This window comes from Armigeres subalbatus, chromosome 1, assembly GCF_024139115.2.
Source record: "Armigeres subalbatus isolate Guangzhou_Male chromosome 1, GZ_Asu_2, whole genome shotgun sequence".
Classification (NCBI taxonomy): Eukaryota; Metazoa; Arthropoda; class Insecta; order Diptera; family Culicidae; genus Armigeres; species Armigeres subalbatus.
In genome coordinates, this window is record NC_085139.1 from 220,140,383 (window position 1) to 220,167,755 (window position 27,373).

The 27,373-nt window shown below is 44.2% G+C and overlaps 1 protein-coding gene across 1 annotated transcript in view; it reads right to left on the minus strand.

Moving 5' to 3' along the window:
• Positions 1-27,373, minus strand: part of LOC134205785 (low-density lipoprotein receptor-related protein 2-like) — a 151,943-nt gene that overhangs the window by 40,248 nt on the left and 84,322 nt on the right. The window contains 4 exon segments of the mRNA XM_062681378.1: positions 861-3,134; positions 3,196-3,450; positions 3,617-3,889; positions 17,214-17,345. Coding sequence (XP_062537362.1) covers positions 861-3,134; positions 3,196-3,450; positions 3,617-3,889; positions 17,214-17,345 — 2,934 coding nt within the window.

Sequence of the window (27,373 nt, forward strand, 5' to 3'; positions counted from 1 at the left end):
TTCCTTACTTCTTCTTCAATCTTCCCTTCTCCTTCAACTTTCTTCGGTATGCTTTCTACTTTTTAACCTTCCTACTTCTTCCTTCTTCTTTCTTTCTTCTGGTTTACTTCCTTTATATTTGTTCCAACCTTTATGCCTTCTTCCATTTTTTATTCCTTTACTATTTTTCCTAATTTCTTGTTTTTGTTCCTTCTTACTGGTTTCTTCTTCATTATTCCTTTCGTCTTCTTCATTCTTTTTTTCTGATTGCCTTTTTATTTTTTATTTTTCCTTTTCTTTTTCTTTCTTTTTCTTTGCTTCTTCCTTCTTTCTTTTTGTTACCTCCTTTCTCCTTCATTCTTCTTTCTTGTCCTTTCTTCCTTGATCTTACTTCATACTTCTTTCATCCGTTCTCCTTGTTCCTTTTTCCTTTTTCCTCCGTTATTCTTGCTTCCTCCTTCTTTTTTATATCTCTACGAACGAGACTTTCAGCCCTAGGCTGACACTCCTCCTTCTTCTTCTTCCTCCTTTCATCGTCATTACTACCTTCAGCTTATTCTCTCTTTTCTCTTTTTTCTTCTTTCTTTTTCCTCTATCTTTCTGTTTTATATCTTATCATTTCCTTCTCACTTTCCAATTATCATCGTCCCTCACGTCCCTTCCTTGTGTTTCTCTCACTACTTCCTCCTACTTCTCACATTTTTTTTATTTTCCCTACTCACTTCTCACTTGTTACTGCACACATCTCACTATTCAGTCATTACACTTATTTCCTTTTACTCATTTCTCATTTCCCACTTCGAACAACTCGCTTCAATTAATGAGGGAAAAATGTTCAACTATTCGACCAAACGACCCTAAACCCAAATAAATCCACTTACTCGTGCAGTTCTGCTCCTCATCGCTGTTGTCCAAACAATCGTCATCTCCGTCGCAGATCCAACTCTTCGGAATACACCGCTGGTTGTTGCACGTAAAGTCCCACGTATTCGGGCAGGACTGCACCGGAGGTTCAGCATTCGGATCCGCAAAGCAACTCCTGCCGTCATCTCCCAATCGTTCCCCGTACGGACAACCGCACTTCACCGTCAATCCACTGGAGCTATTGCGCGGAACCGCGAAGCACAACTTCTCGCAACCGCCATTATTGATTCCGCACGGTTGATGCGAATCGATCAGCTGAATCGATCGACTGAACACTTTCACGCCATATAGTCTGTTAGTTTGCGGTTCACGAACCATGATCTCCTCCTGCTCGCCGGTCAACTTGTGCAGTCGGACGATCGCGTCCAAGCGCCAATCGGTGATGTACATCCACTCGTCGTGGATCACGATCGAGAACGGATGCCGAATCAGTCGTGAGTTGACCGTCTTCACGTCCGTACCGTCCAGGCTTGCATGCTGGACGTGGTCCAACAAGGCATCACACCAATAAACGCGATCTTCCTTGAAATCGATCGACAGACCGTTTGGCCAACCCAAAGTCACATTCTTGAACACCATCAAGCCCGTACCGTCGGAGTTCGCTCGGCTGATATTTGCCGGTCGATCCCACTCAGAGAAGTAGATGTATCCCTTGTTCGGATGCACAACAATAGCACGTGGTCGTTTCAGATTCTTCAGCAGAGTTCTCCTGTAGGCGACCGTCCTGGTGCTCAGTACATTCAACGTTCCCTTTCGACTGTCAATGTAGTAAAGATTCTTGGAAACCCAATCAACGGCCAGTCCTTCAACGCCTTCGTTCTGTGAGGCGAGTACAATTTCCCGTCCGGTTCCGTTCCGATGAACCCGGTAGATCACGTCCTGCAGAACGTCCGAGTAGTAGATGTGTTCATCAACAGCATCGAAGTCCAAACCGACGAATCGAGCCCGTCGGGACACAACCGGTAGAATCGCATCGCTGAATCCTTCGATGACGGGATCAAGTACCTTACCCTTGATGAATCGCTGCTGCGAGTACATCAAGAACTGTCGCACTAGCTCGCAGTTCATCAGATCCTTGGACAGCTGCCATCCGGTGGTACACGCGCAGCGATAGCCCAATCCGGAAGGAGCACCCTGCACTGCCGTTACTACGCACATTTGTGAGCATCCTCCGTTGTTGCTTCCGCAAGGATTTGAAACCTTCGGTTGAGCGATCGGATGTACGGTGATGATCGCTTTAGGTTCGCGGATATCCTTTGCTTTGAAGATCGATTGAATGCTGGACGAACCTTCGAATTTGTCAACGGACATAATACCCTGCTTGGTGGCATCCGTCCAGAAAACACGATTTTCGAACAGCGCCAAACGGGATGGGCTCGGCACTTGTTGACCACGCAGAATCATGACTCGATATTCTCCATCGTAGTTGACGGATTCGATGTAGTCCAGCAGCGAATCGCACCAGAATACTCGCTTCGCGATAACATCCACGGCAACGCCGGATGCTTTGTAGGCAGCCTCAGATACAATCGATTTAGCATGAGTTCCGTCCATATGAGCTCGCAGAACGTGACTTCCATCGGCGACGAACATGAGACCGGACGTTGGATCCAGTGCCAGGTCAGCCGGGCTAGTGAGGTTCGATCCTAGGACTACAGCGCGCCATCGTCCATCAAGTTCGAACACGTCAACCTTCTGTCCGACCAAGTCCGCCACATACAGCTTGTCTCCGATCCAGTCGATGGCAATTGCAACCGGAGCCCATGTGCCGGGCAACGAAAAATCATGGCCACCGTAACCTCCATTTTCCAAAACTTGAGACTGAACTTTGCGGGTTTTGATGTCAGACCAGAACAGAAGGTTCTTGCTGTGATGGTAAGCCAAACCACTAGCTCCGGTTGCGTTGGCGATTGTCCTGAAGTCCTGACCGTGTGAACTCATCCGCACTATTGCACGATCGTAAGCGAAGATCAACTCCAGACTGGATGCCGTGGGGGCAACGCAGCGCGATCTGTCCATGAGCGTGTAACCGCCCGCACAAGCACAGGAGTACGATCCGTCCGTATTGGTACAGAGCTGATCGCAGTGACCCCACACGTTACATTCGTCCAGATCGCTACAGGTCCTGTTATCGGGCGAGAGCGTTCGTCCCGGAGGACAGTAGCACACTCCACCAGTCAGCGATGGACCGCATTTGTACTCGCAACCCAAGGCCGGGCATGATGCAGTAGCTGAAATAAATTCGAGTTTAATTCCAAATGATCTGTAGGTCGATCGCTCATGAAAACTTACAACAAGCCGTCTCTTCGTCGGTTCCGTCCTCACAGTCTCGCTTTCCGTCGCACAACTTTGTTTTGGCGATGCACTTCGGTTGACCGTTGGGTCCACCCCGCGGACATAGGAACTTGTTATCCGGGCAGGCAATCGCCGTGCAATTCGCCTCATCACTCTCGTCGGAGCAGTCGTGGTAACCGTCACAGTGGAAGGTCGCCGGGATGCACAGCGAATTTGCGCATCGGAACTGACCTCCATGACACGGCGGGAAATCTACAAATTAAATATGAAAAAACAAGGTTGATTGATGAAGGAAGGCACTTATCGCCGCAGGATGACGCCTTTCTAAAGCTGAGCGTCGTCGTGGTCGTGATTAATTACGGTGAAGATCCGCATTCGCCAAGGTCACCCTGTGCGCGATCGTGATCGCGATACTTACTGCAATTCTGCTCGTCGGAATTGTCGCCGCAGTCGTTCTTGTGGTTGCACTTGAGCACCGTATCGATACAGCGCAGCCCGTTGGCACAGCGGAACTGATCGAGCTGGCAGGCAATGCCCGGGCACCCGTCCTCGTCCACCCCGGTCCGACAGTCCAGATAACCGTCGCACTTCTTCTCCTTTGGCACACAGATGTCGGCGACGCGCCCGTTCACCGACACGGACTGCGACGGCGTCCCGCAGTGGATGTCGTCCGGTTGGCACTTGCGGTATGCTGCGTGAGGAAGAAACGAGAGCAAGTACGAAACAGGAAGCAAATTAGAGAGCTGCAGCAATTGCATTTGTATACGATGGGGATTAATTTGAGCTGCGGTAATTTACTGCGTGATTATGTCTCGTTAAGTCGTGTCTTCGTTTGTTTGGGCTCTTCCGAGGCGAACTGTCTACGTTGGTATATATCCACGGGCTGTGATTTTGTTGTTCGCATGGAACTTACGGCCCGCTTGCAATTATCGAGGTCAGTAGTTACAAAGTGAGACATGGGAATGGTCATAATGTGGCTTCGGAAAGCTGCATGGTTAAAGTCGTTGTCATGTAAAGTAGCTGTTGTAGTCAATATCAATTTGCTAATATTGATAAATCCATTTCTAATAAGGTTTGTATGCTAGATTTATAGTGACAGTAAGATTAGCTTAATTTCTCATATATATTTACACTTCCAAATGATATCCTTGAATTTAGAAAAAAATATAAAAAAATTCTTTAAAACGGAAAAAGTTAGTTTGAATTTATTGTATTGGAAAAATGGGACCCCTTCTTTAAGGTCACTCCTGACGGAATCCAAGATTAAAAGTGCTCGCGTTTTCGGGGGCACACCACTTGATACGGAAGCAACGCACAACTGTCATTTTTATTATTTCACGCATGCTGCGACGAAGCAAAGCTAAATCAACAAAAATGACAGTTGTGCGCCGCCTCTGAATCGAGTGGTGTGCCCCTGAAAACGCGAGCACTTTGGATTCCGTCAGGAGTGACCTTAACGTGTAAAGTTTCGGAAATTTTTTATCAATTTTATTGCCTTTTTGTGTTTTTTTGTGGAAATATTCTTATTGATTATCATTATAGAAAGAGCATTGCTCTTTATTGATTATTTTGAGGAAAATTTTCAATTTTTACTTTGTGAAAAATGTTGTAATTGTTAATTGCTAATATTGATATTTATATTTATGGAAATGGGGCCCTCCTTAGCCGTGCGGTAAGACCCTGATTTGGTTAATGGCAATTTCCTAGTTTTTTAATGGAAACTTTCTAATTCTTCATGGAAATTTTGTTTTGCTGCCAAAATCATGTTCTGACCGCAGGAAAATCAAGATAAATAAGAGTTTGCGAGCGTTAGGTAGAACATAAGCAAGGAACTGTAGCAGGAACTTCTGGTGCTCTGCCAGGCTGTACGATTCGCAAGACAAAACAGTACGCATTTAACAGGCGGATGGCGGGAAGCGAGAAGGCTGACAAAGTTGCCCAGACCGAGACCTTCTTCTTCCATGGAGGTGCTACGATGACTCAAAAGCGATGACTTCGCTCTGATGGCCAACGAAGAAAGAACTTCACCTAACCCGAAACCACTAAGGCAGCATTTCGACGAAGATGTTTAATGCAAGCCCAAACGAAATGCGACCAATGAATCAATATTCGAACAACGGCAAATATACCCTTTGTCATCAACAGAGCTGGTTGCTGACAAACGTACCTCGTAACAAGCCCGTAACAATATGACAAGAATCATTTGCCTTGCATACTCTGATTTTTCCGAGAATACGATACTTACTTTGTAATTATAGTTATAGATTCTCGCATATTTCCATAAAAGTAGAAACTACGATTGCATAAAACCAAAATTTTTTGTAGAGATAATGATAATAACAGGAAGAAAAGTTAGCAACAAATTTGTCTTCTTTTTTGTAACTGACTAAATTTTTCGGATCTTTGTCATTTATTATCTCCGACAAAAACAAAGCTTTGTCAAAGGTTCTCTTTTGTCACTTATTCTGCATGCGGCTAAAAAAAATGATTCCCTGCATGCGACCATAGAGGCCACACAGTGGCAGTGGCGCTCGAAAGGTCAACCTGAGAGAGCAACTTCTTGACCTAAAAAGATAAAGGACACTAACCCGACCGAGTCGCCAAGCCTCAAGAGGATACCAGTCTGCCTGTGCCATCGGCAAAAGGGGCCGTAAATCCCTGGCAGCTGGTTAGTAGGGTAAAGCGGAAGTCAAATACATCCCGACTCGCCAAAAAGCAGGGCAAGGCCTAGAAGAGGACGAGTGGAGCATCACACGCACCAAGGCCTGGGAATTGTTCTTGGTATTGAAGCGTAGAGCACAAGCCTAGGTCAGGTCTTTGGATGCGGAAGTGAACCTTCAGTGTAAACAACTGCCAAACAACTGTAAACAAGGACGATGTCACGGATGCAGACAATATCATCTCGACCGTCAAAACGCAATGCGGTACAGAGGTTGAGAAGACCACTGTACGCCTAAGAGACGAATTTTTTGGCACGCAGGTAGCCCCTTTAGGTTACCCGTCGTGAAAGCCAGAAAGGTCTTGGATAGAGGGAAGTTGAAGACCGTTACCATACCCAATAAACATACTCCAGCCACCTTCAGTAGAAACGTGCTATCGATGCTTAGAGTCCAGACGTAACCCAGCAAACACAAGATCGTATATCATAACGAATAAGTGTACAAAGTGGAGGCCATATACGTACTCCTTGCATGCAGTCAAATAGAGGCATGCGCCTATATCGTCTCCACCTTGAATATTTATTCGCTATCACATGCGACTTTGTGTTGGCTGGAAGTCCTATGACTGTAAGGGCCCATACCTGTGTTGCCGCTTGTAATGACTAAGCGAAAGATTACTGTTCGGTAAATTGGAAGAATCCATCCAGTAGGTTTTTCAGAATATTGTTGTACCGAGAGAGTATTGAGTGGAGCAGGGCTCTTGTGCTTGAGCGCTGATGATAATAAATTCAGAATTAGTTTGACTGACCACGAACTCGGACGTGTATTTATTTCCCTTAAAGAAGATTCATTTTTAGTGAAGAAGCTAGTTATATCACCGCTGTGGTGAGGAAGGGGACTAGGTGCAGAGATACGATAAGGCCCCAAAGTGCCTTATGGTGTGGCAGTCGGTCTCGGAGTCAAGGAGCGATGTCGCCCTCCTGGCTGACCCGTATAATATCCCTGCCGATAACCCCACTGGTATAATAACAAGGTGGCGAACGGGTCTACAATGACGGCTACTTGCAGGATGGGACGATATCCGATTCAAGAGGTGTTACACTCCTCCGGTCAGGGTGTCGCCATAGCCAAGGTCAATGATGTGTCCTATACTATAGCTGCTATGCCCCACCAAGGTGGCCAGTAGAACAGGTCAACCAGATGGTCGTCAGGTTATCGTCCAACTTAGTGGGCCGGAAGCCGGTTGTCATAGCAGTAGATTTCTACGCTTGGGCAGCCACAGCAGCAGTCATGGATTGACGTAACGTTTACCAGTCCTGGCTTGGCACCAGACATGGACTGGGGGTTAGACGAGGGCTACACCCGTGAGTGATCATTTGGCAATTCGCTTTAAGAGCAACTATGGTGTGCATCATCTGTGGGCAGCAGGAATATGTCCAAGGGCTTAACGATCCTCCCTAGGCCATCTGCGAGTTGTGGGGCTTGCCTAGGATGTGGTGGAGTTTGACAGTGGACCCTGTTAAACCTCTATAAAAAGCTGCATGTATCCGCAAGTAGGCCCCACCAAAGCGACCGTGTGCCGCTCAAAGCCCACAAGCCCAAGTCCTAGTGTTAGGTGGGACGCTAAACAGCCCTGACACGACGGCCCTCCGACGAGACAGGAGGTTTGCGCAGGCCCAATAAGCCGCCAATATAAGAGATAATGCGACTCGATATAATCGGCAAAGACCTAGGCGACGAATACAGGATCACGATTGGAAGCTTGGAACATGGAATTGCAAGTCGCTAGGTTTCGCAGGTTGCGACAGGATGATCTACGATGAATTACTTCCCCGCAACTTCGACGTCGTGGCGCTGCAGGAGATTTGCTGGACAGGACAGAAAGTGTGGAAAAGCGGGCATCGAGCGGCTACCTTCTACCAAAGCTGTGGCACCACCAACGTGCTGGGAACCGGCTTCACAGTGCTGGGTAAGATGCGCCAACGCGTGATTGGGTGGCAGCCAATCAACGCAATGATGTGCAAGCTGAGGATAAAAGACCGTTTCTTCAACTATAGCATGCTCAACGTGCACCACACGAGGGGATACCCGAAGACGAAAAAAAACGTTCTATGCACAGCTGGAGCAGACATACGATGGATGCCCACTACGGGACGTCATAATCGTCATCGATGACATGAACGCTCAGGTAGGCAGCATTTAGACCGGTCATCGGACCGGATAATCTGCATACCCTATCGAATGATAATGGTCAACGATGCATAAACTTCGCAGCCTCCCGCGGAATGGTAGTCCGAAGCACCTTCTTTCCCCGCAAAATGGAGATCACCTAACCAAGAAACGGAAAACCAAATCGACCACGTTCTAATCGACGGTAAATTCTTCTCCGACATCACGAACGTCCGCACTTACCGCAGTGCGAATATTGAATCCGACCACTACCTCGTTGCAGTATGCCTGCGCTCAAAACTCTCGACGGTGTACAACACGCGTCGAAGTCGGACGCCGCGGCTTAACATTGGGCGGCTACAAGACGGTAGACTAGCCCAAGAATACGCGCAGCAGCTGGAAGTGGCACTTCCAACGGAAGAGCAGCTAGGCGCAGCGTCTCTTGAAGATGGCTGGAGAGATATTCGATCTGCCATTGGTAGCACCGCAACCGCTGCACTTGGCACGGTGCCCCCGGATCAGAGAAACGACTGTTATGACGGCGAATGTGAGCAGTTAGTGGAAGAGAAGAATGCAGCATGGGCGAGATTGCTGCAACACCGCACGAGGGCGAACGAGGCACGATATAAACAGGCGCGGAACAGACAAAACTCGATTTTCCGGAGGAAAAAGCGCCAGCAGGAAGATCGAGACCGTGAAGAGACGGAGCAACTGTACCGCGCTAATAACACACGAAAGTTCTATGAGAAGTTAAACCGTTCACGTAAGGGCCACGTGCCACAGCCTGATATGTGCAAGGACATAAACGGGAACCTCCTTACGAACGAGCGAGAGGTGATCCAAAGGTGGCGGCAGCACTACGAAGAACACCTGAATGGCGATGTGGCAGACGAAGATGGCGGTATGGTGATGGACCTAGAAGTAAGCGCGCAGGACATAATTTTACCGGCTCCGGATCTTCAGGAGATCCAGGAGGGGATTGGCCGGCTGAAGAACAACAAAGCCCCTGGGGTTGACCAATTCCCAGGAGACCTATTTAAACACGGTGGTGAGGCACTGGCTAGAGCGCTGCACTGGGTCATTACCAAAATTTGGGAGGAGGAAGTTTTGCCGCAGGAGTGGATGGAAGGTGTCGTGTGTCCCATCTACAAAAAGGGCGATAAGCTGGATTGTAGCAACTACCGCGCAATCACATTGCTGAACGCCGCCTACAAGGTACTCTCCCAAATGTTATGCCGTCGACTAGCACCAATTGCAAGGGAGCTCGTGGCAGTACCAGGCGGGATTTATGAGCGAACGCTCCACGTGTTCGCCATTCGCCAAGTACTGCAGAAATGCCGCGAATACAACGTGCCCACATCATCTATTCATCGATTTCAAAGCCGCATATGATACAATCGATCGGAACCAGCTATGGCAGCTAATGCTCGAACACGGACGAAATCGAGGTGGTAGAAGAATTTGTGTACTTGGGCTCACTGGTGACTGCCGAAAATGATACCAGCAGAGAAATTCGGAGACGCATAGTGGTTGGAAATCGCACGTACTATGGACTCCGCAAAACGCTCCGATCGAATAGAGTTTGCCGCCGTACCAAACTGACTATCTACAAAACGCTTATTAGACGGGTAGTCCTCTACGGACACGATACCTGGACGATGCTCGTGGAGGACCAACGCCAACTTGGAGTTTGCGAAAGGAAAGTGCTGCGTACCATCTATGGTGGGGTGCAGATGGCGGACGGTACGTGGAGGAGGCGAATGAACCACGAGTTGCATGAGCTGCTGGGAGAACCACCCATCATCAACACCGCGAAAATCGGACGACTACGGTAGGCCGGGCACTTAGCCAGAATGTCGGACAGTAAACCAAAACGTGTCATGCGACAGTTCATTCTTCATGATTACTCACGAATAATCTTTTAATAAGTCAGTAGACCTCATTGGGTCCGTAGGAACGGTACCAACGACCTTATTAGCCACTTCTGAAGCATCACGGATTGTCCAGGTGGAACCTGCATGGGGGACATTTTCATTTGTTTCATACGAATTAACATCTAATGAGGCTGTGAAACACAATAGACCCTAATTACCATTCCAGGACCTTCAGAGGGTTTATTTATTTATTACCAGACTAAGGCCGGAGTGGCCTGTGCAATACATAAAAGTCTTCTCCATTAGGCTCGGTCCATGGCTGCACTTCGCCAACCACGCAGTCTGCGGAGGGTCCGCAAATCATCTTCCACCTGATCGATCCACCTTGCCCGCTGTGCACCTCGCCTTCTAGTTCCCGTCCGATCGTTGTCTAGAACCATTTTCACCGGATTACTGCCCGACATTCTGGCTACGTGCCCAGCCAACCGCAGTCCTCCGATTTTTGCGGGGTGAACGATGGATAGTTCTTCCAACAGCTGATGCAACTCGTGGTTCATTCGCCTCCTCCATGTACCGTCCACATCTGCACCCCACCTTTCGAAAACTTCGAAACTTGCGTTGTACTCCTGCGTTGGTGCTCCACGAGCATCGTCCAGGTCTCGTGTCCGTAGAGAACTACCGGTCTAATAAGCGTTTTGTAGATAGTCAGTTTGGTACGGCGGCGAACTCTATTCAATCGGAGCGTTTTGCGGAGTCCAAAGTACGTACGATTTCCTGCCATGATGCGTCTCCGAATTTCTCTGCTGGTATCGTTATCGGAGGTCACCAGTGAGCCCAAGTACACGAATTCTCCAACCACCTCGATTTCGTCTCCACCAATACAAACTCGTGGTGGATGGCTTACATTGACCTCTCTTGAGCCTCTTCCTAACATGTACTTCGTCTTCGACGTGTTGATGACAAGTTCAATCCGTTTAGCTTTGCTTTTCAGTCTGATGGAGGCTTCCTCCATCCTCTCAAAGTTACATGCCATGATATCAATGTCTTCGGCGAAACTAAATAAATGGACGGACTTCGTGACAATCGTACCACTTGTGTCAATACCTGCCCTTTGTATTTCTCCCTCCAAAGCGATGTTGAATAGCAGACACGAAGGACCATCACCTTGCCGTAGCCCTCTGCGCTTTTCGAAGGGAACTCGAGGATGCTGAAACTGAAACTCGAACTACGCACATCTCCCGATCCATCGTAGGTTTGATCAACCGTATCAGTTTATCCGGAAATCCGTGTTCGTGCGCCATAGCTGGTCTCGATCAATTGTATCATATGCGACATTGAAGACGATGAATAGTTGATGTGTGAACAGGCTGTATTCGCGGCATTTATGCAATACCTGACGTACGGCGAACACTTGATCTGTGGTAGAGCGTTCACTCAAAATCCCGCCTGGTACTGCCCCACGAACTCTCTTGCAATTGGTGCTAGTCGGCGGCATAAAATTTGGGAGAGTACCTTGTAGGCGGAATTCAGCAATGTGATTGCGCGGTAGTTGCTACAATCCAGCTTATCGCCCTTTTGTAGATGGGGCACACAACACCTTCCATCAACTCCTGCGGCAGAACCTCATCCTCGCAAACCTTGGTAATTACCGAGTGCATCGCTCTAACCAGTGCCTCACCACCGTATTTAAACAGCTCTTCTGGTAGTTGATCAACTTCAGGGTTTTTGTTGTTTTTCAGCCGGCCGATCTCCTTCTGGATTTCCTGGAGATTCGAAGCCGGAAGTCGTATGTCCTGCGCGCGTGCTCCTGCCGCCACCTTTGGATCACTTCACGCTCGTTTGTAAGCAGGTTCCCGTTTATGTCCTTACACATATCGGGCTGCGGCAAGTGGACGTGAACGTGAACGTTTTAACTTCTCATATAACTTTCGTGCTTTATGAGCGCGGTACAGTTCCTCCGTCTCTTCACGGTCTCAATCATCCTGCTGGCGCTTTTTCCTCCGGAAAATCGAGTGTCTGTTCAGCGCCCGTTTGTATCGTCCTCGTTCGCCCTCGTGCAGTGTTGCAGCAATCTCGCCCACGCTGCATTCTTCTCCTCAACTAACTGCTCAGTTGACAATTGTCTTTCGCGCGTGACATACGTTTTTCGCACAGTTGACGTAAATAACCAACAAAATTTCATGTTCCTAGTGACGAAAGTAAAGTTTCATTAAGCGTAATATGTCGCACTGGAAGAACACCATTGTCGTGGATTTCAGTTTCCTCCCGAGACGCCCTCCTTTGGCTCAGGTTAAGCAGTTTCTTGAGGAATCTCTCAAGCTTAACATGGCTGATGTAAAAAGCATCCAACTGCACAACCTCAATGACTGTGTGTTTGTTGAGATGAACAGCGCAGGCGTAGCCGCACGACTACAAAAAGAACATCACCTCAAACACTCATTTCACCGTCTCGGCGTATTCTATCATATTCCGGTATACGTAGATGGTCCCACCACTACATTGAGGATTCATGATCTTCCTCCGAGAATGCCGAATGAAACCATATCGGACTGCCTAAAGCAATATGGTAAAGTTATCTCCGTACAGAACGAGACATAAAAGAACTTTTTTCCAGGAGTTGCAAATGGTGTAAGAGTGGTGCGAATAATGCTAGAAAAAGCAATACCATCTCGTATCGTTATCGATGACGAGCCCACGCTTGTAACTGGACAAAAACAAAACCAATCCCAAACGAGTGCTCCAGCAGCGACGGTTTCAACATCATCCAACAAACAACACAATAGCGACCCTCCGCCGATGCGAGCCGATGTAAGCGAAAGCGAAGAGGACGACTATGAGGACGAAGGGAAAAACAACAACGACGACAGTGACGTTGACGAACAAACTAATACATAACGGCATAGAGTCCGGTACTGGAGCCAGCGCGAAGATTCGATTGTCTACTGCATCATCAACATCAAGCGATATACAAGATGAAAATATTTCCAAGAGATCGCACGGATCGATGATGATGATTATGATATTAGCAATAGTGGAAAAAATATCATTCGGACTAGGAAGAGTATAACACAGGATCCAAGAAAAAATAATTAATTATATTCAGAATGCATTGTATTTTATTGTTGTGAAATACTATCTCATGAGATGAGCCAGCCGCGGGCTAAAAGTCTCAAAAATAAAGATAAAAAAACTAACTGCTCACATTCGCCGTCATACCAGTCGTTTCTCTGATCCGGGGCCACCGTGCCTAGTGCAGCGGTTGCGGTGCTTCCAATCAATGGCGGATCAAATATCTCTCCAGCCATCATCAAGAGACGCCACTTCCAGCTACTGCGCGTAGTCTTGGGCTAGTCTACGGTATTGTAGCCGCCCAATGTTTATCCGCGGCGGACGACTGCGACGTGTGTTGTACACCGTCGAGAGTTTTGAGCGCAGACATACTGCAACGAGGTAGCGGTCGAATTCAATATTCGCACTGCGGTAAGTGCGTACGTTCGTGATGTCGGAGAAGAATTTACTGTCGATTAGAACGTGGTCGATTTGGTTTTCCGTTACTTGATTAGGTGTTTTCATGTGGTCTTGTGAATATTCTTGCTGGGGAAGAAAGTGCTTCGGACTACCATTCCGCGGGAGGCTGCAAAGTTTATGCATCGTTGGTCGTTGTCGTTCGACACGGCATGCAGACTATCCGGTCCGATAAGCGATCTATACAGTTCCTCCCTTCCTCGCGGAGCGTTCATGTCGCGGATGATGATTTTGACATCCCGCATTGGGCATCCATCATATTTCCGCTCCAGCTGTGCATAGAACGCTTCTTTCTGCACGTTGATGATGCTATAGTTGAAGAATCGGCTTTTTATCCTCAGCTTGTACATTCTTGCGTTGACTGGCTGCCACCCAATCATGCAGTTCCATGTTCCAAGCATCCAATCGTGATCCTTTATTCGTCGCCCAGGTCGTTGCCGATTGTATCGAGTCGTATTATCTTCTATGTCGTTCGTTATGGTTGTTTTAAAGGCGGCTTATTGGGCCTGCGCAAACCTTCTGTCTCGTCGCAGGGCCGTCGTGTCAGGGGCTGTTTAGCGTCCCACCTAACACCAGGACTTGGGGCTTGTGCGCTTTGAGCGGCAAACGGTCGCTTTGGCGGAGCCTACTTGTCGATACATGCAACTTGTTAAAGAAGTTGAACAGAGCCCACTGTCAAACCCCACCACATCCTAGGCAGGCGCCACAACTCGCAGATGGCCTGTAAAGGGATCACCAAACCCTTGGACATAATCCCTGCTGCCCCCTTCTACAAAGTGGGCTTCGTAGCCATGTGGTTAGCGACGTCAATCGTTTAGACGCATGTGCTGTGGAGTGTGGGTTCGATTCCCGCCATGATAAGGAGAAAACTTTTAGTAAAGCGAAAAGTTCTCCACTGGTCCACTGGGTGTTGTGTAAATGTCCTTGTCCGTTGTCTCATGCTGAATGTTAAGTGTTCAGTCTGTGCGACCTCTGGTCGAAGACGGTAATCCTGTCTTTTAAAAGTTGTGGCGCAGCTTATTTCAATTAATTTTGCTAAAAAAAACTTTCTGCAAGCAAATCGGTTAAGGCTAAATACAAAAAAGTGTGTCTCACATTTTTTTGTACACACATACATACATTCATACACACATACAGACATCACCTCAATTCGTCAAGCTGAGTCGATTGGTAAATAACACTATGGGTCTCCGAGCCTTCTATCAAAAGTTCGGTTTTTAGGTGATCATATAGCCTTTACGCATACTTAGTATACGCGAAGGGCAAAAAAAGGTCACATTAAAAAAAGATACCGGCGAGGTCAGCTCGAGTAACTAAGATTTCCTGATAGGGTTGATCAAGGCGACGATGGATCGGGTGATGTGCGTAGTTCGAGTTTCAGGGGTATTCTCGAGTCCTTCGGAATGCGCAGAAAGCAGATATTGTCAGGGGTGGTACGATTTTCCCAAATTTCGTTCAGCTGTTTGGTTCGCCGACGACATCATTGATACTATGGCACCTAACTTTAAGAAGATGGAAGAAACCTACATCAAACTAAAAAAGGAAGCTAAGCAGATGGGCTCACTTATGATTGCCGAAAATTGTAGTATATTGTTTTAGGTAGCAGTTTTTTCACGTAAACTACGTCTAAGGGGATGGCTCGAATAGAGCTCCGACCGAATAGAGTTCGCCGCCGTACCAAATTGAATCTACTTACAAAATGCTTAATAGAACAGTAGTCCTCTACGGACACGAGACCTGAGCAATGCTCGTGGAAGGCCAACGCGCGCTTGGAGATTTCGAAAGGAAAGTGCTGCGTGCAATCTATGGTGCTGTGCAAATGACGGATGGTACGTGGAGGAGGCGAATGAGCCACGAGTTGCATCAGCTATTGGGAGAACCATCATCGTTCACACCGCGACAATCGGACGACTGCTTTGGGCCGGGTACGTAACCAGAATGTCGGACAGAAACCCGGCGGCGTACAGCCTTGGACCATGCTGAATTTGGACAATCTGTTATGTACTGCAGAGGCCACTGCGACATTAGGCTGAATAACCATGTCTACAATTAGTTGTCCGCTTCATAAGTGATGTTTCTCAGAAATCCTAAATCAAATAATAAATACAGTCACCAGCTTATTTCTGATTTTATATCCGTATAAAACTGATCGGCTATCGGCCTTTCTGATTCTTATTACAACAACAATTGGAAGCATTCAAGGGCAAGCGTTTACTTTGAGATCAATTAGTCTTCGTATTACGGTAGATCCATTGAGCTAAAAGGCAAGATTTACATTTTAAGCAGATAATAACAATGCTTCAAACCCGTTTCCAATTGAATATAAATCAAAAGCATCAAAGCACAACATAATTTACAAGTTTTTGCTGTCAATATTCAACTGGTTTTGGGAATAACTTCACGGGTTGAGTTTCCCAGACGCAAAATATCATTGAAGCAAAAAAAAAAATAAACAGTAAATATTGATCATTCTATTTTTGTGCGTACTAATTAACAAGTTCTAACATTCGACAGTCCAGATTTTCAGAGTGATATAATTTAGGCCTCAACGTCTAAATGTATTTCAAATAATTGATTGAACACAAAATACGGTAAAATTACGGGTCAAAAATCGGTCACTACTGTGGTCATCACAGTTTAACCACTGTAAGGCAGCAAAAAAATGCCGGCCGCCAAACGAGTCAAATATGCCGCCGATATACACAAACAAGCGCTGCCGTGGATTATTTAGCACTGAAACAGAGGTCTCCCCACACCACACACTACTTACATACCACATTACCTTTCCCAAACATATAACAACATTACGAAGCCAGAGACACAACACATAACAAACACAAAACACTTATGCAAGCCGAAGCCCCATGCCATCATGTGGAGGTGCTAAATTCCCAGCAGCCAACAGCAGCGCCAGCGCGCTGCGATTGAACGCGAGGAGCGGTTCTCGTGGAAAGAGGATCACCTTGAAGTGCGCTGAGCTCAGCGCACCTTTGGCAAAAAGAATAAACTGAACCTTCTCCGCTGGTACTCCGGTGCAGCACCGAACGCCCGGCCGGTCCACTCGGAATCTTAGAATGGGGCTGCATCCACCACCACCGCCGCCGTCGTCGCCGCTACCGGTAAGGCAAGCGGAGCGAATTGGAAAATGAATTATTCTGATCACTCCTTCTAAGGCTGTGGGAGTCACATTCGTATTCAGACGATAGAAATGCTGCTGCTGCTGCAGACTTGCTGAGAGGCACCCAGTGGTGATGCAAAGCGGAAAACAAAACAACGATGGCTAATATGAACGCTATTGTGGTAATGGACCCCTTGATGCCTCGGTCCGCAGTTAACGCAGACTTGCTGTAGTAAGCAATAGCAGAAAACTGCTAACGATTGCGCTGCGCAGCATGTCAGAACCGGTCACGAGTTTGCAATCAACAGCGGGACAGCATCTTCGCTATGCTGGCTCCGATCAGCGATCAGGTTGATGATCAATGATCGTCGCCATTCTCGTTCTAGCTTCTAATCGATATTCACGGCAACGGAGATTCTAGTGCTGTTGTGATTTCCAAAGCGGAGATCATCTAACTACATTAATAAGGTAAAGGTAGGTATTTGCGACTTTACTTCATTTTAAGTTGATTGACATGCTCCGTGTTCCCAAATAACCTGAATATTCGGTACCCCTTCTTTTATAACGGATTTTGTGCAAATGAAAGTCCATTCCCTCATTACAGCGTTTCGTAAAGTATGATAATAAAAGCGAAGGTGATGATTTAATCACAAACACAGAAATACTTACTGCAGTCGGACTCGTCCGTGCCGTCCACGCAGTCGACGGTCATGTCGCACTTGTAGTGCGGTGGTATGCAGTACGTCTTGTTGAACACGTACTGGCCGCAGCTGATCTGGCCCTGCTCGCATTCCGGGGGAGCTGTAACGAGATGTGGGATTTGCTTGAGTTATTAAGTGGTTTATATTTCAGCAGGATTCAGGTTTCGTTCAAGAACCAATGCCAGCGAGGGTCACTAGGTAAATGATTTCCCATTTTATAGGGGAACGTGAATGGAAATTATATTCCCCGCTTAGACATAGTCACCTTGCCACTTAGTATTAATTAAGCACTTCGACAGTTAGAAATGGCGAGGTTGCGTGATTTTACATGTATGATAAGCATATTTTTGCATGCTACCGAAAAATAGGCAATTCGACAGATCGGTCAACCCCAGCCACTGTCAGCATGATCTTGCTGATTATTCGCATTTTACTGCTAAGCTAAGGGAGGCCCCAATGAATAGGAATTGTTTCAACATATGTAGAACCTCTTTTCTTTTATTTTGTTGTCAATTTAAAGGATTTGTATTGAAGTTATATCGTAATATCTGGGAGACCGCAACTTTTCCGGTCGACTGGATGCAGGGTATCTTACACACTTATTTTTTTTCGCTGAGATCTCAGCATTTTTTGTTCAGTTTCAGCAAACATTGCTGCCGAGATATGGTAAATATTTTGCCGAAAATTAGTAATAAACCAAATTTTCTGCCGAAGTAAAGTTCTGGAAACTACTGAGCTACCTAATGGTGCTAATTTTGCCGAGCTCGAGAAAGAAAAATTTAGTGTGTAGTGAAGGTTCTCGAAAAGGTGACCTGACTGTATGAGATAACTCCCGAGGCATTATGTTGCTATGTACCGTTTTAAAAGTTCTATGCAAAATTACCCTAGCCTGGATTCATTCTGGAGCAGGTCAACGAATTCCAAGAGTCCCTTTACTTGGAATCGATTGACTATGAAAACGCTTTTGACCATCTCAATCACGATAACATGTGGGCGCCCAGAGACGCAAGAAATGAGAAAATCATCGGCCTCTTCGAGGCAGAATACGAGCCCTTCTCGTGCACAGAGCTGCACAATGCGGTCTTGCCCGACCCTATCCGGGTCGTAGCTGGTGTAAGGCAAGAATGTATTCTATCGTCGTTACTGTTCCTCATCGTAATCGACTAGATTCTGGCTGGTGCGATTGACCGTGAACCAAACCGAGAGCTGCAGCTAGCATGCTAACGTTTGCATTAAAAAAATGGACAAAATTTGACGATTTTTCATGGGTTTTTACTTTCACCCACACAGACGAAACTACCCATGCAACATCAATCATAGTAACAGAGTAACCCATGAGTCCGCAAACAAAATTTGACAGCTCTATCAGTCAAACTCTAACCGTGATGGCAAAAACAGTGAAGAAACTCCGTTCAGAAGTGTGTGCCTTCAAAGAACGGCACTCCGCCGCGTCGAAAACGGACATCGTGTGTCACTTTGTGGACGCCGGATACGCCCGTTCCGGCAACTACATCACATTGGCACTGAAGACTGTCCATGTTAGATTTCGGACTGTTCGATAATGCTCAATCGATTTTTCGCCATTTCATCAATTTTAACGTAAGCCATTACCGAAGAGGTGTAGCTGTGTAAATGGATTGTCTCCGTAGTTTGTAAAAATGTTTAAAAATCGGTGTCCGAAATTTAACGTGGACAGGCTTTATTAGACAACAATCAGAGCATCGAAAGAAACCTCGATTCCGAACGGCCGATGACCCTGAGCGACAAAAGCTCCAAAGGAAGCTTGGCGTCTCCATCGATTAGGCTGTCGGCGGTGGAAAGTAAAATTTTCTGGCAAGATTCTTTGGTTTTGTTTCTGTTAGTCATTGGAAATGAAATCATTGTTTGCCGGACCAGCATTTTATACAAAAGAAGGTTGTGCTATGTGCTATGAAATGTGGATTCAATTCCCATTCCGGTAAGGAGGAAACTTTCCACTGGTCCACTTTCGCTCTAGAACAAAGGATGGCCAAAACCTCAAAATGTTCCTAAAAGTAGGTTTTATGTTTGTATCATGGTATTTTGAGGCTTTTTGTCACATACAGACTTGATCGTGGGTGTTGGAAGCATTGCTTGGGCTATATACAGCCGTTTATCGGCATCTCTGTGAATAGTAAATACTTTCATATTACTGCTAAACTCGGTTTTTGAAAACAGATCGTTTCGCAACAAAGACGATCTCACATGCCATAAAACTAGTTAGATTGTTATTTTACAGATACGTATTTCGACTCCATCAGTAATGCCATCTTCAGTGTTTCGTACTTAACTCTGGAGGAATTAAATGGGGTAGTACTAACTTGTCCTATGACAAGTAAAGATATTCCACAAAAAAAGCTCTAAATAATTTTCTTATCAAAATAACAGGCTGTCCATGGGCTAAGACAATACGAGACAAAAAACGATCTATTTCCTTGCTAAATTTCTTTTGTTCACAACGTAATAATATATTTTAAAAGGTCAGTGGACACTGCTGCGGAACGTTGTTTGTTGACTAAAGTTACTGTTGCCGTAGTAAATTTCATAAAAACTTCAAACGGCTTGTACTCTGTTCATCTACAATCAACTCTCAAAAATTTGTATGACTATTGAAATAGCAAATGTTATCGTTTAAGCAAAGTCAAATATAATAGTAGTGTGTGATTTGATTGATGGAATCGCGGTTATTTATATGTTATGCTTGTTCAAATAGTTGTTTCGGTTCAGCTTTTCAGTTCAAATATCAGTACCAAAATTGTCTATTTCTGGCAAGAATAGTGTTCCACAGTTTGACTCGAGCTCAAACATGAGAACTTGAAACTCTTTATAGGTAGAATCATTTTGATTGCAAAGTGATGAACCATGCTTATATCTAATACTATGAGTTTTCATATGCCATAGAAAAGTTTTCAGCATAATTACATATTTTGAATAATATACAAAAACAAAATTCCAACAATAAAATTCATGTAGAAAAAAACTAAAATTGGTAGAATCTCGGATGCCAAGAGCAAATTTTGGAAGTAAGACACTTCAATCTAATAATTAGAAAAAGGCATTTTTAAGGTTCTTGTGAACAAAAAATACGCATTTGTAAGGTTTCAAATAGAAACAGACCAAAAAATACTAAGCACATTTCAAACTAAAACTTAAAAAAAGCAGCTTATCGTAGCTTTCCGCAAAACAAAATAGTGATTCATAGAAAGCTATTGCTTTCAGCTTTGTAATGAGCATAGAATCATTATGAGCACTCAATTGCGCCTATATATATACTTTTGGAGCACTTCAATAAAACAAATGTGAGTATTTTAAATAAATTTGTATATAAAGTTAACTTAAGTAGAGTTCTGTTAACTATATTTGACATAGGTATACTATTTAAGACCCTGATATTGCAGTCTTGAAATAATATTGGGGTTACCGATATAATTGAAGCCGTACGATGCTGATCTACACGCTTTGTCAAACAGCGTTTTCATTGGATATCAACAATCATGTTCAATTAAAAATGATGTAACAAAGTCAAAACTCAACAGAACTTCTTCAAATTTTGAATTTGAACCACATAAGTATTCTATAAAATGAGAAAAATATAATTCCGACCGAAATACGAATTTCGGTTTTTGAGGTTTTGGCTGTCTTCGAACCATTGTGCACTGGGTGTTGTGTGTCCTGTCCGTTGTCTCATGCTAGGTGTTAAGTGTTCAATCGACCACTGGTAGAAGACGGGGTTCCTGTCTTTTTTTTTAATCGATCGGCGACGAATGAAAGTTGCCCTTCTATATAGCACCATCACAAGCTCGCGTCGGCGGAGGGAGATGATGCAATAAGTTTGTTCGAATGAATGGCGTCATTAGCTGCCAAATGGAATTTTCTTACAAGATTTTGATTATATTTTGTTGCTGTTATGGATTGAAAAGTTGCATTATTGGGAATACATCGGCTCTTTACAGGACCATTACTAGCGTTACTAGCGCCTTTATCTTTCGATGGATTTTGAAGATTTATATATCAATCGACTCGGACACTCTCCAGCAGTTTGCCTATTTCATTGAAACTTAAGATTATTAACGAAGTTATTGAAATTTTCAATTCTTGTCAAAGCCGATAAAAATTTCATATATAACCAATCCCGTGCATTCCTAACACGGACATCAGAATGCAGTATACCACGGGCCTTCGGGTCCACCGCAAGATTTTCTTTGTGTACAAAAGAAGCAGTGCCTGCCGCTTGCGAGTCATTACAATTGGTGACAGCAGCGCGTACTGACGTGCTTTTTGCTCGCGCATTTTTCGTTTCGTTCGTTCGTTCGCTGTGTTAACCTACACAGCATGCAGTCGCCAGCGGTAGAACTGCCGGTGGGTCTGCGAATATGCATGAAAGAAGTTGGCGGTTGGCGCATTTTTTGTCATTCTGTGCTTGATGATGGGTGGATGTAGTGGTGTCGCCTATTGCATCGCTCGGAGTTCACGGCTAGAGGCCGATGATGTCTGAGGCAGCGAGGGCAGCGGTGGTGGACGAAGAAGAATGAAATTAGAGAGATTTGATCTGCTCATCCACGAAAAGTGATTAGTTTCAAAATCCACATGATCCCGGGATCGGTACGAGTCATGGCATATGACTGACCATATGTTAAGTTGTGCTTGGTACTAAACGACACGTAAATTGAAACATGGTTTGGTTATATTATAAAATCAACTACACTGATGAAAATGAAAGTTTGATTGAAATAATTACTTTCATTTATTCGCAGAAGGCATTAACAATTAAAGATGCACAATCAGCAATAGTGTTAATATTCATTTTGAATTAGAAAATTTCGCTGTAGTCTCAAATGAATGTTTTAAAAAAGTCCGCAAAAAATAATTTCCAGAAGAATATTTAAATAAACAATATCTTATTCTTTGTTTTTCATTTTCGGAGAAATTATATTATTAAACTTATATTAGAAAATTTTCGGAGAAATTATATTATCAAATTATATTATTAAAGACGTAGACTCGTAGTTTGGAATCGAAACATTAAATAATTTTTCGTTAACGTATTAGCAGTACCTCCTTTATTTTAGTAGGGTTATTGCTCCTTGACTTGTTTATTATTATTGTGATTTTTTAGCAGTAAGCACGTATGTTAGCAAAAAGAAGCAACGAAATTGGTGCTGTATTTCTTAGTTTGGAAAACGGGACAGTTCCCCTAAAATTGTAGCACATTTGGCCAAAGTCAGAAAATTTTATTAATAGAATTTTTAAATATCAAATACTATCATCAATAAGAAATCTATAAATGCCCTTTGAGTAAATAAGGGCTTAATAGTTAGAAACAGAGCAATTCTAATTATGCACTTAATTATTAGTTTTATTTCCTGAAGTTTTGAATAAACAAATTGCTAATAATTCTACACAGTATGAAAGTTGTCATTTCCAATATCAATACCTATGATCAAACTCCATAGATCCAAAAGTTAGAAGTTAAATGTTAAAAGTTAAAAACATTACCCATTGCTAATTTTTTAAACAAGGGAAGGTTGATCCGAGATCCAAGATTTTTTTTCAAAGCACAAAATTAATCGTTTGGCGCCGCCAGAAAGTTGCCCCTCGATAGCAGAACCACATACGCACTTTGGAGGGAGATGATACAATGAATGTCTCACTTAACTTTTCAAAAGGACCTAGTTAACATTTTTTCATGAATTAATTTGAGTACAGCAATCAAAAGCTTTCATGTTGCTCTGTTGATTGTAGTACTCAAATTTAATTAAAGACTGTTCGGCCACATTGAGAGTTGACGTAAAGTCAATGTCAACTTCTCTCCCCGAACAGCCAAGATAGCTGTGTGGTGTCGGCAGCCAGTTATCTGGCTAAGAATAACGCTACGGATTGCCTGTTCCGGTGGTAGAAGTCCACCATACAGGTGACCCCAAATTCTTGGTGTGATGCGGCTTTATGCTTACCGTGCCTACGAATGAATGGTTAGGGGGTCTAAAAGAACCTAACCGCTAACGGAGCCTGTGAAGCACCAGGGCACCCTTCACAGTATCTAGCCCTTACTGCGCTAACCGGAGCTATGGCGTAGTTGACTTTTGCTTCTCCGAAATAATCGGCTACTCTTATTCGATCTCAACTTGAGGTTAAATAAGGTGGGATTATGAGCATGTTTTTATTTAGTTTTTCAACAAATTGTCACCTATATGGATTCGCTTTATGCGTTATACACATTGTACTCTGTGTTTCGTCTTTGACTTTCTTGATAAGATACCAATTTGGTTTCATCGTTGCTGTTCTTATTAATGCTGAAGTTATGAAGTGCATTATCTTAATTCGCAATGGCTTCTGTTAAGATACCTCTAATCAATCTTCAGCATAAAATAACAGCAACGGTTAATCTTTGTAGACTTATGCAAAATGGCAAATCTCAAGTGGCTTTGGTGCAGGAACCCTATTTTCGTAAGAGTAGCTTCTCCCTAGGTAAGCTAGTGAACCCGGTTTTTGCTGCTTTCAGTAAATAAATGGCAAACTCTCGATCAACGCCGCATGCATGTGTGCTTGTTAACAACGCTATTGTTGCTACACTTACCTCTGAACTAACAACCAGAGATGTATTTGCTGTCACAATTGATGCAACTGGCGGAATCCCCGTCAGGAAATACGTCTATTGTTCGGTTTATTTACCACATGGTGGACCATCCCTACGGATGCTTTCAAACGAGTTGTCATATATTGCACTACAAAAGGTCTTCCGCTTATTGTCGGCAGTGATGCTAATGCTCATCACATCATCTGGGGTAGCTCGGATATCAATCTGAGAGGCTCCAGTTTGATGGAATATTTAAGTAGTACCGAACTTAGTTTACTTAACATAAGCAATCGCCCAACCTTTATGGTATCTAATAGAGCAGAGGTGTTAGACATAATCCTTTACTCCAATAGTATCAGTCCCGAGTGTCAGATGAGGAATCGATTTCTGACCATCGCTACATCTACTTTGATCATTTGAATGTTACCTCGCAGACCTTGCGTTTTAGAAATCCTCGTTCAACAAATGGGATCTTTATACAGAGTTGCTCTCTACCAAATTTCATGGATATCTACCTTCTATAGAAACTCCTACCGACTTGGATGATGCAGTTGATACTACAACATTGCACATCGTAGAAGATTTCGAAGAAGCTTGCCCTTTGCGTTCTATAAAAACCTCAAGCTAAGCTAAGGAAGCAGTGTAGAAGGAGTTGGAACAGACGTCATTCAGCAGGGACGGATTCTTTCAAGTTGGCTCGCAAAGCTTACAAGAAGGCTCTACGATCTGCTGAACGATCTGGCTGGAAAAACCTTTGTGCAAATGTTTCCAATTTGAGTGAAGCCAGTCGATTGAATAATTCTTGCGAGATCCAAGGATTTCCAAGTTGGCGAAATTCGCCAGCCAAATGGCTACTACACTTCTTCTGATGAAGAATCGTTAGAGCACTTATTTGATACGCACTTCCCTGGATGTGTCGATATAACATCTACGGATGATCCTGGTGTCTTTTCATGTAGCTATGGGTCTTGTGCTCAAGCACGTAGAATCATAACTACTGAATCGATTCAATGGGCACTTAACAGTTTTGCAAATCTACAGGGGAGGATGGGATTTATCCCGTTCTACTTCAGAGAGGTTTTGAGCATATCAAACATGTTTTGGAAAAGCTTTTAGTATGCAGTACGTGTCTTTCGATGCAATTTTGGAAGCGCACGCTACCTAATATAATTACCAAAAGGATTCACCAGATGCTTAAAAACCGACATCTCTATCCGATTGAGGTTACTCAATGATGGCGGTTTTCCTACCTATGGATTTGCCGACGACTATCTAACATTGATAGTGGGTTTGTGCATTACTACCTTATTCGACCGGATGCAAAACGCTCTTCAGGTAGTTGAAAGTGGGTATCGCCAATATGGCCTTTCGGTCAATCCGAATAAAACATCTATTGTTCTTTTCACGGCATAAGCAACTTTTCAGAAAGTGCTGGTCCTGATAAGAACCAATTTTCTCCCCCCAATGCGCCTTTCCAATAACTAACAGCAACCAAACGCTGGTCGGAAACTTGCATTGAAATATCATTTCGTGCTGTTATTATCCGACGGCCACTCGATGACTTTTCGCTAAGACACCGTCATTTGGAATACATTTTCAGCATCGCTACAGACGCCATTTTCATAATCAACTCTTTTTTCATGAAGAATGATGATCCGTTGAGGTTGAATGACCTGCAGGAACCGACATGGACCACCAACAATGCGATGGTGGAACATGCTACCAGCGCCTTCGAGCTGCTGTGTCCGCTCCGCTGCGGCCGCTTTGCGTGAAATTTTGTTCGAGCAGATTAGATCCAAACCCGCAAGTTGTTTGATTTTGGTTTACCTTTTTTATCAAATATCGACAATAAATAGTTTAAAAAAATCAGTATTTTCAGATAAATACAAATCAGCGTTGACTCCTCCTTGATCGAATGGTCCAAAAAAAATAGAAATCCATCGAAATACGGCTGAGATATTTTCACAATCGCAAAGTGTACCCCAATATAGAAAAGATAGACGTAGTCCTACGTCAAAACTACATTAAAATGAGCCGTCGACGAGCCGTTCAAATGAGTCGGCTCATTCAAGTGAACGCTTGGCGCGGAGTCGCACAGTTAAGGACAACCATCACTAAACCAGGACAACCAAAACTAAAAGCACTCGCGTTTTCAAGGGCACTCCCTTCAAAACGGAAGCTACGCACAACAGCGACGCAGCAAAGCTGAAATAATAAAAATGACAAAAATGAGTGCTGTGCCTTTGAAAACACGAGTGCATTTACCCAAGTAACATTTTTAGTTTTATAAAAGTCTTAAAAACCCTTCTTCTCTCTTTATGACTTTTATAAAACCAGCATAAAAGCAAAATGTTAATGAGGTAGTTTAGGATTCCGTGAGGATTGTCCGTAAATGAATTATTTTGCGCATCAGATGATCGTTATCAGGTTCCTATTGTTATGCCAATCATGTTTCCGGCCTATGTGTTGGTTTTAGGCATAGTCTCCAGCCAGGGAGATGTAATGCCACCGCATTTCTTTGACCAAGGGCTGAAGATAACAACCGATATGTACTTGAAGATGCTGCATGATGCTGTTGTCCCATGGACGAAGAAGGTTGCTGCTGACCGTCATTCAATCTTCGGAAAAGACGAAGCAGCTGCTCATAATGCCAAGAAATGGCTTCCTAAAAATGTTCCAGAGTTTTGGAAGAAGGAAATTTAGCACCCCAGCAGTCCGGATATCAATCCTTAGGATTATTTTGTATAGGGCGTCGAGCGAGATAAAGAAGTTGAAGGCATCTATGGATCCGAACATCTCCGTTTCCGGAAATATCTATCAATAGCCATCGACAAGAAATTCATTTTTTTTTAAATGAAATTATTTAGATTTGTGCGATTTTCTCACTCCGCCGCCTCTCTCAAAAATGAATCGGCGCGAGAATTGACCACGCCGCCGAATTTTTTTTATCACGCCGATGGCATTTTTACTGTGAGGTCTAGATTTACATATCCTGTCGGAAATACATACTTTCAGCCAAGTTCATATGACAATTATCTTCTTTACAATTATGCAGCGTTTATTCTCATTTCCAATAAAATCTAGACCCAACAAGGTTGAAAACTGATGAAGGGCTTATTTCATTAAAAATAAACTTTTTCAGCTAAAAACGTAGCTTATTCAATCTTAATGGTTCGTTGGGGATCCACTAGATCCCTTATTGTACAAAGTATGCTCGGCTAAACAAAACAATATTTGTTCAAACAAAACGTACCGGACATTTAATTATTCAGAAAATAAGGGCATTGTTCTTCAGGAATTCAAGGTTTTGCTCCTAAAACCTCTTCGGTAGTACGTACCAGAATTTTACGGCTTGAATTTCCAGAATAATTTATTTGAAAACGACTTTCCGGGTCCCGGAATTCGGGTAAATCCTTGGAGGAATTTCGGGGAAGAAATCTCTGGGAAAATTCCTAGTTGAATGCACGTAAGATTTTCTAGATCTAGATTTCGCAATCAAATTTCCATGAGAAGTTCTTCCAGAATTCTTGGACAGT